Source organism: Coregonus lavaretus (assembly GCF_964263955.1).
Source record: "Coregonus lavaretus genome assembly, chromosome: 19".
In the NCBI taxonomy this organism is placed as follows: Eukaryota; Metazoa; Chordata; class Actinopteri; order Salmoniformes; family Salmonidae; genus Coregonus; species Coregonus lavaretus.
Window position 1 is genome coordinate 1,206,540 of NC_140006.1, and position 19,331 is coordinate 1,225,870.

General features: G+C 46.8%; 1 protein-coding gene across 2 annotated transcripts in view; it reads left to right on the plus strand.

Moving 5' to 3' along the window:
• LOC311146855 (TBC1 domain family member 22B-like) overlaps positions 1-19,033 on the plus strand; it is a 187,766-nt gene extending 168,733 nt beyond the window's left edge. The window contains exon 13 of one of the 2 annotated variants that reach the window (XM_084183462.1): positions 18,154-19,033. In XM_084183462.1, coding sequence (XP_084039588.1) covers positions 18,154-18,282 — 129 coding nt within the window. In that variant the 3' untranslated portion in view covers positions 18,283-19,033. The remainder of the gene's footprint in view (positions 1-18,153) is intronic. The other variant, XM_084183461.1, reaches the window with a different exon arrangement.
• The last annotated feature ends 298 nt before the right edge of the window (positions 19,034-19,331 follow it).

Here is a 19,331-nt window from a genome sequence, read left to right on the forward strand (position 1 = left end):
ATCTTTCTGATTGAGAGGGGGTCAAATACTTATTTCCCTCATTAAAATGCAAATCAATTTATAAAATTTTTGACCTGCATTTTTCTGGATTTTGTTGTTGTTATTCTGTCTCTCCCTGTTCAAAATAAACCTACCATTAAAATTATAGACTGATCATTTCTTTGTCAGTGGGCAAACGTACAAAATCAGCAGGGGATCAAATACTTTTTTCCCTCACTGTACTTTGCGTAAGTGGTCAGCTTGAAACGCCTTTTAATTCCTGAAGAGGATGCTTTAACACATGGACCCGTCATTTTCTAAACGTTGTGAATTTCTGACACTGTCTTTGCTTCTTTAGAGAGGCTGTTAATTGTTCAGATGTTTTTGAGTCTTCTGAGGGGCCTCTTTTGATGCTGTTATGAATGTGACTCAAAAGGTTTAGACACACACACATTGTACCCCCCTTCATTCTGAAGTGCCCCTACCTGTGTTAGTAAAGTGATTCCTGCAGCAGCCTGTGAGATGTGTGTAATTAAGGTCTATTAAGGTCATTAGTGGAATATAAATTATAGCCAACAGCTGGTCATGTATTAGAATGTTTAAGTCATTAATGAAGGACTCTCACCAGCCAGTCACAAGGGAGGTGGGTTTGACTACTGGCTTATTCTATACACTGAATACCAATGAGTTGTCCTATAGAATATCCTCTGGTCCTCTGGAAGGCCATATACTCCATTATGTACCATTTATATGCAGCACTTTACACTGTGCCCAACCTCAATATCCAGCTTTCTCGCATTTGCGATTCTAGGATATATGACAATGAAACTAACACTGTGCCTCTGACTAAACTAGTCAACAAACAACATGGCCTTGTACATTCAAATGCTCCCACTTACACTACAAAAGTATGTGGACACCTGCTTGTCGAACATCTCATTCCAAAATTATAGGCATTAATATGGAGTTGGTCCCCCCTTTGCTGCTATAACAGCCTCCACTCTTCTAGGAAGGTTTTCCACTAGATGTTGGTATGTTGCTGCGGGGACTTGCTTCCATTCAGCCACAAGCATTAGTGAGGTCGGGCACTGATGTTGGGCATTTAGGCCTGGCTCGCAGTCAGCCTAAATCTTTACACCACTCCAGCCAAAGCTTGTCATTGCGCATGGTGGTCTTAGGCTTGTGTGCGGCTGCTCGGCCATGGAAACCCATTTCATGAAGCTGCCGACGAACAGTTCTTGTGCTGATGTTGTTTCCAGAGGCAGTTTGGAACTCGGTAGTGAGTGTTGCAACTGAGGACAGACGGTTTTTACGCGCTTCAGCACTCGGTGGTCCCATTCTGTGAGCTTGTGTGGCCAACCACTTTGCGGCTGAGCCGTTGTTGCTTCTAGACGTTTCCACTTCACAATAATAGCACTTACAGTTGACCGGGTTAGCTCTAGCAGGGCAGAAATTTGACGGACTGACTTGTTGGAAAGGTGCCACGTTGAAAGTCACTCAGCTCTTCGGTATGGGCCATTCTACTGCCAATGTTTGTCTATGGAGATTGCATGGCTGGGTGCTCGATTTTATACACCTGTCACCAACGGGTGTGGCTGTAATAGCCGAATCCACTAATTTGAAAGGGTGTCCACATACATCTATATTATATAGTGAACAAAAATATAAACGCAACATACACTGCCGACTTTTCAGGTTTTCCTACTTACAAAGCATGTAGAGGTCTGTAATTTTTATCATAGGTACACTTCAACTGTGAGAGACGGAATCTAAAACAGAAATCCAGAAAATCACATTGTATGATTTTTAAGTAATTAATTTGCATTTTATTGCATGACATAAGTATTTGATACATCAGAAAAGCAGAACTTAATATTTGGTACAGAAACCTTTGTCTGCAATTACAGAGATCATACGTTTCCTGTAGGTCTTGACCAGGTTTGCACACACTGCAGCAGGGATTTTGGCCCACTCCTCCATACAGAACTTCTCCAGATCCTTCAGGTTTCGGGGCTGTCGCTGGGCAATACGGACTTTCAGCTCCCTCCAAAGATTTTCTATTGGGTTCAGGTCTGGAGACTGGCTAGAACACTCCAGGACCTTGAGATGCTTCTTACGGAGCCACTCCTTAGTTGCCCTGGCTGTGTGTTCTGGGTCGTTGTCATGCTGGAAGACCCAGCCACGACCCATCTTCAATGCTCTTACTGAGGGAAGGAGGTTGTTGGCCAAGATCTCGCAATACATGGACCCATCCATCCTCCCCTCAATACGGTGCAGTCGTGCTGTCCCCTTTGCAGAAAAGCATCCCCAAAGAATGATGTTTCCACCTCCATGCTTCACGGTTGGGATGGTGTTCTTGGGGTTGTACTCATCCTTCTTCTTCCTCCAAACACAAAATCTCTATTTTTGTCTCATCAGACCACATGACCTTCTCCCTTTCCTCCTCTGGATCATCCAGATCGTCATTGGCAAACTTCAGACGGGCCTGGACATGCGCTGGCTTGAGCAGGGGGACCTTGCGTGCGCTGCAGGATTTTAATCCATGACGGCGTAGTGTGTTACTAATGGTTTTCTTTGAGACTGTGGTCCCAGCTCTCTTCAGGTCATTGACCAGGTCCTGCTGTGTAGTTCTGGGCTGATCCCTCACCTTCCTCATGATCATTGATGCCCCACGAGGTGAGATCTTGCATGGAGCCCCAGACCGAGGGTGATTGACCGTCATCTTGAACTTCTTCCATTTTCTAATAATTGCGCCAACAGTTGTTGCCTTCTCACCAAGCTGCTTGCCTATTGTCCTGTAGCCCATCCCAGCCTTATGCAGGTCTACAATTTTATCCCTGATGTCCTTACACGGCTTTCTAGTCTTGGCCATTGTGGAGAGGTTGGAGTCTGTTTGATTGAGTGTGTGGACAGGTGTCTTTTATACAGGTAATGAGTTCAAACAGGTGCAGTTAATACAAGTTATGAGTGGAGAACAGGAGGGCTTCTTAAAGAAAAACTAACTGCTCTGTGAGAGCCGGAATTCTTACTGGTTGGTAGGTGATCAAATACTTATGTCATGCAATAAAATGCTAATTAATTATTTAAAAATCATACAATGTGATTTTCTGGATTTTTGTTTTAGATTCCATCTCTCACAGTTGAAGTGTACCTATGATAAAAGTTACAGACCTCTACATGCTTTGTAAGTAGGAAAACCTGCAAAATCGGCAGTGTATCAAATACTTGTTCTCCCCACTGTATCTATGACCAACAGATGCATATCTGTATTCCTAGTCATGTGAAATCCATAAATTAGGGTCTAATTAATTTATTTCAATTGACTGATTTCCTTATATGAACTGTAACTCAGTAATTGTTGCATGTTGCGTTTTATATTTTTGTTCAGTGTAGTTAATACGCTAAGGATTATAAGCTACAGGAGGATCTCCTACAGTTTTGGACAGATTTTCTTCATTTTAGGCACAAAAGAAGCGCGTCGTCCCCCCACATGTTATTGTCTAATTTATATTCTGCTGTGTTTTGCATTTTTCTTTATTTTCCCAGTTTTTGTGTGTTTGGAATGGCACGGTTACTATTGCATCATCAGGGGTATAGGTTGTTGTCAATAAAATGTCACTATGGTTCAGAGTGTAGGCCTACCTACTGAAGTTAGCTAACATGATCCCATTTTCAATATTGTTTTTAAGTAGTGTTTAATCACGATTGATGCTGACAGACATGACAGGCTATATTGATTGATGGACCACATCAAATTGGCTAGCAAGTTAATAACGTCAATATGGCTACTTAACAAGCTAACTTTCAGGGGATAAACTAGATGGCTATATCCAAATATTGTTTGATTTGCTTACCATCTATAGTGGTGATGACAGTAGTCCGACTGATAACTTTACCAGGACGAGGACTTGCCGATGTCAAGATCTTTCCAAAAGCCTAATCTCTGATGAAGTAAGCAAAGTGTTGTTTGCTTAGCTATCTAGCTAGCTACATGCCAAATGGATCTGGCTACCCTCACGTATCTCAAAATACATGATCAATTGATGTTTGCTGATCATGTAAAGCATGCAGTTACTTGCTGTATTACTGTTAATTCTGACTATGCTCTTCAAGAGGTAATAATATTAAATGCAAATAGTTATAACATTTATTTAACACTCCCTTGAAAACGTAATGTAGTTGTCAATGGTTTTAGCGGAGCTGGGGTCTCCTTGCCCCCCAGCAGCCAAATCGAACGCTATTGTAACGTTTTATTGATAACGACCTATAATTATTGCATCATAATTTATCACTGCTATGACTTCACTAGACCCCCCTCTAGACCTATAAAAGGGACCCCCGGGCCATCTAAAAGTCATGAAGTGTCTTATCTATCAATCACCGTGCCCAGACGACGGAGAGCATCCACCAGCCGCCCTGTCCGACAGTGCCGCGGCCCCAAGTTGTTGCAGGAGAGGAGGACGCAGGAGACGTTAGATAGGCTGGGTAACCTACCTGACCTAACTACCCTCCTGGTTCTCCCTCCCTCCCTGATAGTGCAGAGATGTTAAAGTCTGCTTAAATACAATGTGCTTTTAACAAAAACAATTATGACTTTTTATTATTAGATGGTTTAGAGTTTGTTTTAGGCGGTAGAGATGGATAAGTAGATAATAGCCGAATGACTAGGTATTTATTTGTTAGGGATAGATAGGGCCTACAATTAAAACATTGAAACATTGAATCATTGTATCTTTCCCTGACAATTAAATGTAACAATGTAGGCTATTTATTTAAAACATTGACACATTGATTCATCAACAGACCGATGCATTGCACCATCATGCTTTATCATGCCCTAATTTGCAGTTTCAGTCCCTAAATGAGACTATAGATTGAAGAAGGATAATATGAATTGCAATTAGTTCGTTCTAAAAAGTTTAGCCTACAACAGTTTTACAACCCTGGTCCTCGAGTACCCCCAACAGTACACATTTTTGTTGTAGCCCTGGACAAACACACCTCATTCAGCTCATTGAGGGCTTGATTATTAATTGACAAGTTGAATCAGGTGTGCTTGTAACGTTGTAACGTTGGCAGACAATGGAATAGAATAGGCGGGGAAATATAAATTGATAGGCTATTAGTTTTATGTATAAAGTTTATAGGATCATTTCAAGATCCAACCGTTATAAATGGTATATCATTGACTCATAGTAATACTAATTTTGCAACATACAGCAATCCGGTACAGTCACCGTGAGTAAAATCTTCAACAGCATCTCATGATGATCCTCTGCCCTGTTCCCCCAACTCTTAAACTAACCCTCAAATCCTTTCAAATAATGATATCAAATAAAGCGACTTATGTAATACGTCAAATAAGCATTAGACCTAAAGCATAGGCTGGTAGACAAACTGTAGAGGTGGAAATTACACTCCCACGCTTATATTTGGTCGCATCCGTGCAAGCTACAAATTCTAGCTGATCACGTTACTCAAAACTGTATATTTTTGGGAAAGCTATAAAACTATGATTTGGTCAAACAGTAGCATCGATAGTTACCGGAGTGTAACTCCAGTTCTATGAGTGGAGCGGAGCCCCATATGGGAGCTCTGCTCCTATTGGTTTACCCACTGCCCTAAGGTAGCATCAGCCTGAGACAAAATTATGCACACACCTGCAGCCAATAGGAGTACAGGTGTCCCTATAAGAGGGGACGCTTCCCCTCAATCAGCCTCCAGAGATATTTATCTTCAGCGAGACTAGAGAGGGTCGGCAGGGCCTTAAGTCCAATGGGGCTCCGCTCCACTCATAGAACTGGAGTTACACCGGTAAGACTGAGCTAGACAGGGAGGAGGAGGAAGAGGCATCCAGAATTTCTGGCGCTATTCTCCACCTAACTCGTTGGCCCTTCTGCACCGGGAGGTCCATGGCCACTTCGGTGGTTGCGGAACGACACCTGTGGTTGTCACACTATCGTTCTATATCGTGGAGCTCCACCCCATAGGGGAGCTCTGCTCCTATTGGTTTAAGGCGGAGTGCAACGCTCCAAAATGTACTCCCTGCCGAGCCCAACACTTCCCATCAAAATGAAAAGGTCAGGCCTAGCAATGGCTGCAACCATGTCCCGCAGTACTGTAACCACTGTATCACAATACAAAGTGTCACAATATACTGCGTCATCGGTCCAAACCCGCCCCACCTAGTCCAATGGTAACACCAATGACTAGTGGGCAGATCACCAGAATACGGGCCATACTAATCTGTACTAGCAGATAGATGATACCTCAATATCCTGATTCAACAATACCGGCCACTAATGGAATGACACAAAGTGTCACTCTACATTGTGTACACAGTAGCCCGCTCCACTCAATCAATGGAACCCCAAAGATTAGTGGGCAGATCCCAGAACATGATTCATACTAATCTGAACAAGCAGATAGATGACGTCACATTCCGTCAAAATTGTCATGACCGGTCTAATAATAGTACCGTAACCAAGGTTACTACTATTATCCCTCATCATTCCGCCTCAACCCAGTTATTCACTGGTGGGCAGATCAATACATGCCTTCTACTGTACTGAACATGTCAGTCAGGAGTCATGTTAAAATATGTCCTTCTATCAGAAGCGGACCTGAAAGAGACCTGTCTCTTCAGTCCTGCATTCCTCTCTCTTACCTCAAGTCCTCCCTTCAGCCACGCTGAGTACAGACTGAGCCAAAGAGTTAGAAGACATATCAAAGAGATAGAACCGGATACATGGAGACGGTGACGACCACGACGCCGCTGCACAGATATCCTCTACCCCTGTTCCTCTGAAAAGGGCAGTAGAAGCCGCTACTCCACGAGTGGAGTGGGCTCTTATACCCTGAGGCAATTGTCGCCCCGCTGCCTCATAAGCTGTCTCAATGCCTTCACAAAGCCAATGAAACAGCCACTGTTTTGAAAGTGGTCTACCAAGTGCAGCCGCACCGTGACACACAAACAGCTGAGGCGATGACCTAATCGCTGCTGTGCGCTCAACGTAACACGCCAAAGTGCGCACTGGGCACAGGCGATGGAGCCTTTCCTCTCTCCTCTCCCCATGAGGAGGGGGAGAAAAAGCCCACAGCTCCACGGTCTGTGATCTATATGAGCTCTTAATAACCTTCGGCACAAATGCCGGGTTAGGACGTAACACCGCTCTGCTCAAATCGCCATTAATGGCAAGGCAGTTGGGTCTCGTCGAAAGAGCACACAATCACTAACATGCTTAGCAGTAGTCAAAGCGAGCAACAGTGCCGTCTTCATAGACAGCATCTTGAGGGGTATTTGATTCAATGGCTCGAACGGCGACTCAAAGAGCGCTTCGAGTACCAAAGCCAAATCCCACTGAGGAAGCGTGGCTCTAGGCATTGGCCGAAGCATCCGCGTTCCTAATAAGAAACGTTTCACTAGAGGGTGGCTGAAGACAGTGTCTCTGCCAAACCCCTCGTGACAAGCTGAAATCGCAGCTGCAAACACCTTAATGGTGGCGCTGCTTATCAAACATAAACTGCAGAAAAGAGAGAACACTCTCAACCTGACAGTTCATGGGTCTACATTCTCTGTGACACACCATTGTGAAAAAACGTTCCCTGGAAGTGGAACTGGCACGTGAACCCTGCATGGTCCTGATTACTGAATCAGATAACCCACGGCGCTCTAGCCTGTCCCTCTCAGGAGCCAAGCCTTCAGTGGTTGGCCGATTATGAGCAATCGCCCTATCGAGCCTCCCGCCTGAGACAACGCGTCCCATCGATGTGGAATTGGCCAAGCTGGCGCAATCAACATCTGACTCATCTCCGCGAACCATGGAGCCCCTGGGCGATCGGGGACCCCCTCGAGACATGAGGTCTGCTCCTACGTTCAAGTAGCCCGGAATGTGTGCTGCTCTCAATGAGCAAAGGTGCTCGTGAGCCCACAGCCACAATTCCTCCGCCGACCGGTGGAGAGCAGGAGACCCGACTCCTCCCTGGCGATTTATGTAGGCTACTGTGGTCCGGTTGTCTGACCAGACCAGACATCGCGACCCCGAAGGGTAGACGCGAAGTGGGTCAGAACCAGTCGAACCGTTTCCAGCTCCAAGAGGTTGATGTGGCGACTCGAAAGAGGCCACACCCCTCCTATCGCTTGGGTCTGACATGTCCCTCCCCATCCAGTCAGAGAGGCATCTGTAAACACTGGAATGTAGGAGGACACTTTGCCTATCAGGACTCCGTACGTGAGAACGCGCGGGTCTCTCCAATAGTTCAGTTCTGCACTGAGCGAGAGAAGAACCACCACCAACCGATGACGTTGACGCACTGGGTCTAGTCTTAGTTGGGCGAACCATCGCTGCATCCTGCGCATGCGCAGGAGTCCCAGCGGAACCACGAAATGGGCTGACGACATGAGACCCAAGAGTGATATGACTGACAGCGCCATTACCGTGTGATTCGGACGACACTTTCTCAGGGCTAGCAACAAGGCTGCCCTTCGAGGGTCCGAAATTCGAGCCCTCATCATTAGTGTCTAGCTGTATTCCCAGGTAGACAATCTGATGACTGGGCCAGGGCGCGCTCTTTTTCCAATTCACAGCGAACCCCAGACGCGTGAGATGAATCACTGTCTGTGTCGTGTGAGTGAACGCCTGCTCTGCTGACGGGGCGAGAACCAGTAGGTCGTCTAGGTAGGCTAGTAGCCTTATTCCCTGACGACGCAACGGTTCCAATGCCGCCTCTACACACTTGGAAAACGTGCGAGGTGCCAGGGCGTACCCAAATGGCATCCTCGTGTATTCGTACGCCACCCCTTGAAAGGCGAATCGCAGAAACTTTCTGTGATGCGGCTGCACCGGCACATTAAAGTACGCGTCCTTCAGGTCTATGCTTGTACAAAAGTCTCCTATCTGGACACATTCCAGTAGACGTTTTGTCGTGAGCATTCGGAAGGGCCGTTTGGTTACGCTCTCATTGAGAATGCGTAAATCCAATATCGGCCTCATTCCCCCCGTCTTATTGGGCACCAGGAAGTAGGGCGAATATAGCCCTTTGTTCCTTTGCTCCTGGGGAACTACTGTGACCGCCTCCTTCACCAAAAGTTCCGTAATCTCTGATACCAGAGCTGCCACTTTTTCGGGCGTTTTCATCACCGTCTCCACCACTCTCCTGAATGGGGGCGGGCCGGTGAAATTGGATGGCATAACCTTTCTGCAACGTCTGGTCTAGCCAGCGTGAGAGGGTACATCTTCGTTGCCACTCCCAGCAATGCAGAGAAAGCGGGCGAGCGCGAAGCTGTGGTACATTCAGTAGGAAGGACCTGTATTCCTCGATGGCCCTTGCTGCCGCTGTTCCCCAGCACTGAGGTGGTGGAACAGCCCAAGGCGGGCCTCCCGTGAAAGGGAGAGGAAACATCAGCGCGTTCTGAGAGAAACGGTGGCGCCGATACGTTGGTTCAACTCGTAACCGTAGTATTCCGGCCCTCCGTGAACGCAGCACGGGTCTGAACTGCACTGACTGAGGCCTTAGCCTGAGACAGCGCGCCATCCCCGAATAGCGGTTGCGTCATCCTGCCATTATCTGACTGAGACTGCAGCCTGCTATGTGAGACACTCACTACAGCACTCCTAGGAGTCTGTAAAGTGAGGTCTTTATGAGTTAATACAAGGCGGCGCCTTGATACCTTTCTTATACCTACCTTATTGGTAGGGTGGGGGGGGATAGCTCAGCGTGGTCCTCTGTAGCTCAGCTGGTAGAGCACGGCGCTTGTAACGCCAAGGTAGTGGGTTCGATCCCCTGGACCACCCATACACAAACAAAAAAAAATTATGCACGCATGACTGTAAGTCGCTTTGGATAAAAGCTTCTGCTAAATGGCATATTATTCTTATTATTATTATTATTATTATTTGTGCACCCATGGTGGGCTGAGCGGCACTCAGAGTGGTGGGAGAGAGCAAGAGGGAGTGAGGTAGGTCGAACGCTCTCGGATGTATTATGGAAAAGGGGCTCTTTTTTGACAAAGTCAGGTGGAGCCAACTCTTTATTACACATATCATCAACAAAAACATTCTCCTCCATACCCTCAACCGAAGGGTGGGGGGGAATAGCGGGCACATTCGACTCTGTCGCTGCGCCATCTTCTATCCTCTCTCCTCCATCCCCTCAACCGAAGGGTGGGGGGGAATAGCGAGCACATCCCTCTCTCCTGCTGCTCGTAGCCGCCGTCTGGCGCCGGGCACGACGCAGTAGAACCTGGTCTACTCTGGGCGGTGGAGGTGGATGGCTTCTGGGTCACGTGGCCTAACCTCCCTGCCAGTGGCAGGTGTCTGTCCAGCTGCTTCCTCTCCTCGTCAAGTTTAGTGAAACGCTTCGTCACCTCCTTGACGGCGACTCCGAAGAGTCCGTCGTCAGAAAGGGGGGCGTTCAAGAGCGACGCTCTGTCTGCTTCCTTCATGGTTGTCAGTGACAACCACAGGTGTCGTTCCGCAACCACCGAAGTGGCCATGGACCTCCCGGTGCAGAAGGGCCAACGAGTTAGGTGGAGAATAGCGCCAGAAATTCTGGATGCCTCTTCCTCCTCCTCCCTGTCTAGCTCAGTCTTACCCGTGGTTAAACGGGACAGAGAGGCCGCTAGGAGGGCAATATTATTTGCTGCTGCTACAGCTTGGGCTCCCAACGTAAAGGACTTCTCTACCAGCTGCGCTGTGAGGCGGTCCTTTTGCGTCGGCAAGGTGGCCTTTTTGGAAGAGGGCCATGGACTCGAACCCGGCACGAGATACGCAGCCAGGGCGCTCTCTAGCCTGGGGATTCCTCTAGCGAAGCCCTGATGCCTTCCCTCCACTCTGGTGAATGGGAGGTACGACTTGGCCGGCGAACGCGCCGCCAGAGGTGCCTCCCATGAGCCCTCGACGTACTTTGCCAGTGAGGGCATTGCTGGAGCCAGAGACTCTGCCGTCCCTCCTTGGCCGAAAATAGGGGCCGCCCTCCATCATATCCATTTCCGGTGCGGAGGGAATGGGGGGCAGTGCTATCTCCAAGCGTCGAGCAGCCCTCTCAATGAGTCCAGGAAAATCCGAACGCAGAGAGGCTGCGGCGAAGGACAGGGCTACTGATCTCTCAGAGCCCGTGTCGTCATCGCCCAGGGAATTACAAGACCTCTCACTTTCCAAAGGAAAGGGGGTCTTGAACGTCTGGGTCAGAGGGTCGGATTGTTCCATTGGAATATCCGTCTCCTCCCTATAATCCCTGTCTTCTCCGGAGTCAGCGCCATCTGATGATGCCTCTGAAGCAGAGGCTAGCACCGACAGCACGTCCTCCAGCTGGCGCAATTAGGGGGATCGCTGACGCCCTCCTTGGCGTGCTGTGAGCCCAAACACACGAAACATAAGTTGTGGGAGTCCACAGCCGTCATGGAGGTGCAGCGGCATTGAGCTCTGAAAAGAGCTTTTGGGGGTGGAACATTTCCTGGTGTGCTCATTCTAGGACGATGTCGATGACTGGAAAATCCGATGCCGTATCTCGTCCCGAGTCTTCTCTTCGTCTCTTCTTGGCTCTTCAGTCTAGTCCAGTCGCTGAAGATAAAGGGAGGCTGATTGAGGGGAAGCGCCCCCTCTTATAGGGACACCTGTACTCCTATTGGCTGCAGGTGTGTGCATAATTTTGTCTCAGGCTGATGCTGCCTTAGGGCAGTGGGTAAACCAATAGGAGCAGAGCTCCCCTATGGGGCGGAGCTCCACGATATAGAACTTGATTCCTGCATGAAAGTGTTTGCCCTGTCCCTGTTTCTCCCTGTGCACTCCCATGTAGCCTAGATGAATAGAAGGGGAGGAAGGGAGAAATGCATTCAAAATGAAATTGCGCAAAAGAACAGTAGGCTTTTGTGGTTTTGGTTCAGTTTCCCCTTCCTCAGATTAACCCCAAGTGAATTAGTGTGTGTGTGTGATATTTGTACAAAACAAGATGTAAGCGAATTCATTTCTATTGAACAAAATAAATCGGCAATTATTAAGCCCTATAACATTATAGCAAATCACTGGTTTAGGTATAGCTCATCAAAAGATCTTTAGTCTAAATCTAAGTCTGGAGCCCTCCTAAACTGTTTATATACAGTACCAGTCAAAAGTTTGGACACACCTACTCATTCCAGGGTTTTTCTTTATTTTTACTATTTTCTACATTGTATAATATAGTGAAGACATCAAAACTATGAAAAAACACATATGGAATCATGTAGTAACCAAAAAAGTGTTAAACAAATCAAAACATATTTTATATTTGAGATTCTTCAAATAGCCACCCTTTGCCTTGTTGACAGCTTTGCACACTCTTGGCGTTCTCTCAACCAGCTTCATGAGGTAGTCGCCTGGAATGCATTTACATTAACAGGTGTGCCTTGTAAAAAGTTAATTTGTCGAATTTCTTTCCTTAATGCGTTTGAGGCAATCAGTTGTGTTGTGACAAGGTAGAGGTGGTATACAGAAGATAGCCTTATTTGGTAAAATACCAAGTCTATACTATGGCAAGAACAGCTCAAATAAGCAAAGACAAATGACAGCCCATCATTACTTTAAGAAATGAAGGTCAGTCAATCCGGAAAATGTCAATAACTTTGAACATTTCTTAATGTGCAGTCACAAAAACCATCAAGCGCTATGATGAAACTGGCTTTCATGAGGACCACCACAGGAATGGAAGACCCAGAGTTACTTCTACTGCAGAAGATAAGTTCATTAGAGTTACCAGCTTCAGAAATTGCAGCCCAAATAAATGCTTCGGAGTTCAAGTAACAGACACATCTCAACATCAACTGTTCAGAGGAGACTGCATGAATCAGGCCTTCATGGTTGAATTGCTGCAAAGAAACCACTACTAAAGGACACCAATAAGAAGAGAGAGACTTGCTTGGGCCAAGAAATACGAGCAATGGACATTAGACTGGTGGAAATCTGTCCTTTCGAGTCCAAATTTGAGATGTTTGGTTCGAACCGCCGTGTCTTTGTGAGACGCATAGTAGGTGAACGGATGATTTCCGCATGTGTGGTTCCCAACATGAAGCATGGAGTAGGAGGTGTGATGGTGTGCAGTCATACTGCTCTAATGAATGCAGTTGAGAGAGACGTTGTACACAGACACATAAGCAAGCATGTACGCACACACACATAGCCGTCTTATTTCAAACTGCATGTTCATGAATTGTTTATGGCTCATTGAACAAGCATGGGAAACAGTGTTTAAACCCTTTACAATGAAGATCTGTGAAGTATAAAAACATATGTATTCACTAACTGTAAGTCGCTCTGGATAAGAGCGTCTGCTAAATGACTAAAATGTAAATGTAATGTGTATTTTTTCGCGTTATTTGTAATTTATTCTGTACATAATGTTTCTGCCATCATCTCTTATAACCAAAAATAGCTTTTGGATATCAGGACAGCGATTACTCACCTCGTATTGGACAAAGATTTTTTCTTCAACGAGTCGGACGCGAAGGATATCCTACACACACCCGACAAGGCCCAAATCCCCGTCATTCGCAGGAGAAAGAGACAGAGATATCGTGGCCGTAGGTCGGGGTGCCTTGTAAGGATCCGACGGCGAGCGAGTAAAGTGCCTCTTCCATCAATCCTATTAGCCAATGTTCAATCATTTGAAAATAAAGTGGATGACCTAAGATTGCGGTAATCCTACCAACGGGACATTAAAAACTGTAATATCTTATGTTTCACCGAGTCGTGGCTGAACGACGACATGGACAACATACAGCTGACGGGATATATGCTACATCGGCAGGATAGAACGGCCGACTCCGGTAAGACAAGGGGTGGCGGTCTGTGTATATTTGTAAACAACAGCTGGTGCACAAAATCAAATACTAAGGAAGTCTCGAGGTTTTGCTCGCCTGAGGTAGAGTATCTTATGATAAGCTGTAGACCACACTATTTACCAAGAGAGTTTTCATCTATATTTTTCATAGCTGTCTATTTACCACCACAAACCAATGCTACCATTAAGATTGTACTCAATGAGCTGTATAAGGCCAACAGGAAAACGCTCATCCAGAGGCAGCGCTCCTAGTGGCCAGGGACTTTAATGCAGGGAAACTTTAATCCATTCTACCTAATTTCTACCAACATGTTAAATGTGCAACCAGAGGAAAAAAAACTCTAGACCACCTTTACTCCACACACAGAGACACATACAAAGCTCTCCCTCGCCCTCCATTTGACAAATCTGACCATAACTCTATCCTCCTGTTTCCTGCTTATAAGCAAAAACTAAAGCAGGAAGCACCAGTGACTCGGTTAATAAAAAAGTGGTCAGATGACGCAGATGCTAAGCTACAGGACTGTTTTGCTAGCACAGACTGGAACATGTTCCGGGATTCTTCAGATAGCATTGAGGAGTACACCACATCAGTCACTGGCTTCATCAATAAGTGCATCGATGACGTCGTCCCCACAGTGACCGTACGTACATACCCCAACCAGAAGCCATGGATTACAGGCAACATCCGCACTAGATCTGCCGCTTTCAAGGAGCGGGACTCTTACCCGGACGCTTATAAGAAATCTCGCTATGCCCTCCGACGAACCATCAAACAGGCAAAGAGTCAATACAGGACTAAGATTGAATCGTACTACACCGGCTCTGAAGCTCGTCGGATGTGGCAGGGCTTGAAAACTATTACAGACTGCAAAGGCAAGCACAGCCGCAAGCTGCCCAGTGACACAAGCCTACCAGACGAGCTAAACCACTTCTATGCTCGCTTCGAGGCAAGCAACACTGAAGCATGCATGAGAGCACCAGCTGTTCCGGATGACTATGTAATCACGCTCTCCGTAGCCGATGTGAGTAAGACTTTTAAGCAGGTCAACATTCACAAGGCCGCAGGGCGGACGGATTACCAGGACGTGTACTCCGAGCATGTGCTGACCAACTGGCAAGTGTCTTCACTGACATTTTCAACATGTCCCTGACTGAGTCTGTAATACCAACATGTTTCAAGCAGACCACCATAGTCCCCGTGCCCAAGGACACTAAGATAACCTGCCTAAATGACTACCGACCCGTAGCGCTGACGTCTGTAGCCATGAAGTGCTTTGAAAGGCTGGTCATGGCTCACATCAACACCATTATCCCAGAAACCCTAGACCCACCCAAATTTGCATACCGCCCCAACGGATCCACAGATGATGCAATCTCTATTGCACTCCACACTGCCCTTTCCCAGCTGGACAAGAGGAACACCTACGTGAGAATCCTATTCATTGACTACAGCTCAGCGTGCAACACCATAGTGCCCTCAATGCTCATCACTAAGCTAAGGATCCTGGGACTAAACACCTCCCTCTGCAACTGGATCCTGGACTTCCTGACGGGCCGCCCCCAGGTGGTAAGGGTAGATAACAACACATCTGCCACGCTGATCCTCAACACGGGGGCCCCTCAGGGGTGCGTGCTCAGTTCCCTCCTGTACTCCCTGTTCACCCATGACTGCATGGCCAGGCACGACTCCAACACCATCATTTAAGTTTTCCGACGACACAACAGTGGTAGGCCTGATCACCGACAACGATGAGACAGCCTATAGGGAGGAGGTCAGAGACCTGGCCGTGTGGTGCCAGAATAACAACCTCTCCCTCAACGTGACCAAGACAAAGTAGATGATTGTGGACTACAGGAAAAAAAAACAGGACTGAGCACGCCCCCATTCTCATCGACAGGGCTGTAGTGGAACAGGTTGAGAGCTTCAAGTTCCTTCGTGTCCACATCACCAACAAACTATCATGGTCCAAACACACCAAGACAGTCGTGAAGAGGGCAAGACAAAGCCTATTCCCCCTCAGGAGACTGAAAAGATTTGGCATGGGTCCTCAGATCCTCAAAAAGTTCTACAGCTGCACCATCGAGAGCCTTCTGACTGGTTGCATCACCGCCTGGTATGGCAAATGCTCGGCCTCCGACCGCAAGGCACTACAGAGGGTAGTGCGTACACCCCAGTACATCGCTGGGGCCAAGTTTCCTGCCATCCAGGACCTCTATACCAGGCGGTGTCAGAGGAAGGCCCTCAAAATTGTCAGACTCAGCCACCCTAGTCATAGACTGTTCTCTCTGCTACCGCACGGCAAGCGGTACCAGAGCACCAAGTCTATGTCCAAAGGCTTCTCAACAGCTTCTACCCCCAAGCCATAAGACTCCTGAACAGCTAATCTTGGCTACCCGGACTATTTGCACTTTCCCCCCCACCCCCACCCTGTCCCCCTTTTTTACTCTGCTGCTACTCTGTTTATTATTTATGCATAGTCACTTTAACTCTACCCACATGTACATATTACCTCAATTACCTTGACTAGCCGGTGCCCCCGCACATTGACTCTGCACCGGTACCCCCCTGTATATAACCTCCCTACTGTTATTTTATTATTATTTAGTTATTAGCTTCTTTTTTTTTACTTTGCATTGTTGATTAAGGGCTTGTAAGTAAGCATTTCACTGTAATGTCTACACCTGTTGTATTCGGCGCATGTGGTAAATCAAATGTGATTTGATTTGATTTTCTAACTCTGTAAGCAGTCTATGGACCAGGTATTACAGCAACCCATGCTTCGGTTTTGTTTACCTGGCCACTGTTTCAAATGCTAACTTTTTAGCGTTTATGGCACAAATCCAATGCTTGTCAGTGGTACCTAATATTAGCATTTTTGCGCTTCATATCCAAATCATGGGAACCGGTTAATAACATTTTACGTTTCAAGCATTTTTTTCAGTCCCACAAAAAAATCTAATCAAAGCGCCTATGCAAAGCACTCACTCTGTCACTCAGAAACGTCTCCTTCCTGTGTCTGCCTGCCATCTAGTTTTCTAAGCTATTTAAAGATAGTATAATTATCACGTTTCACATTGGATTTATTAACAACAATAAGGTAAGATGTGATTTGAGTTCTGGTGCCGCTGCACATACAAGCTTGTTAGCTAGCTCTGGTCCATGGCATTGAGCCAACTCTCCAACGTTCAAAGTTCCTCCATATATTAGCCGCTTCTCCGTAGCTAGATATCTTGCTAGGATATAATTATGTGATTCAGTGAAGTAATGATAGGCCTACTAATATACTAAATGTCTTATCATGATGCCTAGCGCTTTAAGCCAAGCCTCCTCCATGTCCATTCCTCTCTCTTGCGCTCTCCCCATCCCGCAGTCACATCTCGCGCCCTACACTTGTCTGTCTATCAAGCATACAAACAACTTGCTTGCCCGGTCCATAGAAAGCTGCTCTATCGTCAATGATTGGTGGAGTAATTGAATGAGCTAAATGTAAAAACTGTTTTTCAAAAGTTAAAAAAGGAACAGCAAGGAATGATATAAACCAGTACTTTTTTCTGGTTCAAACCGGTTCAGAACTTTATTATGTTGGTCGGAACAGTGGAACGGAACGAAAAACATAGTCGTTCTGCTCAGAGCGAAACTACACACGGCAGATTGTTAAATAGAATCACTCGCTGATTGAAAGTGTAAGTGTGTTCCTCTTGCTGTGATGGTGCTTGTGCTTCACTGGTTGGTGTTATAAAGCAGGCAGTGTGTGTGTGAGGCGCTCGTTACTGAGCTGATGCTCTCGCTACTGTTGCCCCTGGCGACACCTTCACATTCACACACTATAGTGTTCACAGAGTGGTGCCCTTCTCTCTCTCTCTCTCTCTCTCTCTCTCTCTCTCTCTCTCTCTCTCTCTCTGTTTCTCTCTCTCTCTCTCTCTCTCTCTCTCTCTCTCTCTCTCTGTTTCTCTCTCTCTCTCTCTCTCTCTCTCTCTCTCTCTCTCTCTCTCTCTCTCACTTGGTTCTCTCTCTCGGTTCTCTCTCTCTCTCTCTCGCTCTCTCTCTCTCTCTCTCACTTGGTTCTCGCTCTCTCTCTCTCTCTCTCTCTCTCTCTCTCTCTCACTTGGTTCTCTCTCTCTCTCTCTCTCTCTCTCTCTCTCTCTCTCTCTCTCTCGGTTCTCTCTCTCTCTCTCTCTCTCTCTCTCTCTCTCTCTCTCTCTCTCATTGGCCATATCACTTCTTCTCTGTGTCTCACTGCACTCCTCTCACTCTCTCTCTCTTTCCTCTCCTCCTCTTTTTCTCTCTCTCGCTCTCTCTCTTTCTACCTTCAGCTCCACTAAATCCTTCTGTTGTTTCTCTCTCTCTCTGCCCCACAGGGTCTGATGATCCTGCTGCAGAACCTGCCCACCATGCACTGGGGCAACGAGGAGGTCAGCGTGCTCCTGGCCGAGGCCTACAGGCTGAAGTTTGCCTTCGCTGACGCCCCCAACCACTACAAGAGATGAGTGTGGCCCCCCATTACCCCTGGACAGCTAGCTACTGAACCCCTGACAGAGGCCCCCTGGAGGACGGATGGTTGGATGGACCCCCTCCTAGACTTTCTTGTCCCTCAGCAGTCCACGACCGTTGCTACTAGTAGATTAAAACAAAAACAATGTTTGCATCCCAAATGGCACCCTATTCTCTACAAAGTGCATTACTTTTGACCATAGCCCCAAGTAGTGCACTATGTAGGGAGTAGGGTGCCATTTGGGAAGCAGACCAGCGTGTGCTGCTTCTTCGTGTACCGTTCTAACCGACTGTTCTTCTTGACTCCTCTTCTCTTTGTACTTCACGATGAAATGACATTTGTGCAACACTCCAACAACATCAATGCCTGTCCCATCGAAGTAGACCCCAACCAAAAAAGAAAGACCTCCAGTCGGGGGGGGGGGGGAGAGAGACCTTCTGTACTAGGTTTATATCTGTCACTTTTGAGGACACACACGTCATCATTCTAGTCATCCCTAGCTGGCATCGAGCTCTTCTCTCATCTCCACCCTCCGTGCTTTCAGTTCAAGTCAAGCGGTCAATCCCCCAGAGACAAGTAGGTTTTAGTTAAAAACAGAAACACATTCACATAAAAGGCAATAATTAGCTAATAGGGAGAAAGTATCTGTTATTATTATGGATGGTTTCTTTCGGACTCTGACATGGTCCGCAGGGCTGGATCTAATAATATAATGTCTCTCTGAATAACAACACTCTCTGAACTCTATTGTATTATGTCAGATATTTGTCGGTTGGCTGAGGGAGGGACGAGTGTCGCGTGACTCTGCCTGACCTACGATCATCTCTGAACCTAGGACTCACTACCTCACTCAATCAGTCTATCAGTAAGACACATTAGTACAGCACCATGTAGTAGTTAGCAGTCACCTTTTAGGCCAGGAGATTTCCTAATTAGGTCACATGGTCAGAAAAAAAACTCCTGGCCGTAGCCCTTTACACTCGTACCCTTATACGGGATGAAAATGGCAGATTTGGCCACTAATAAACAACTAAATTGGAACGC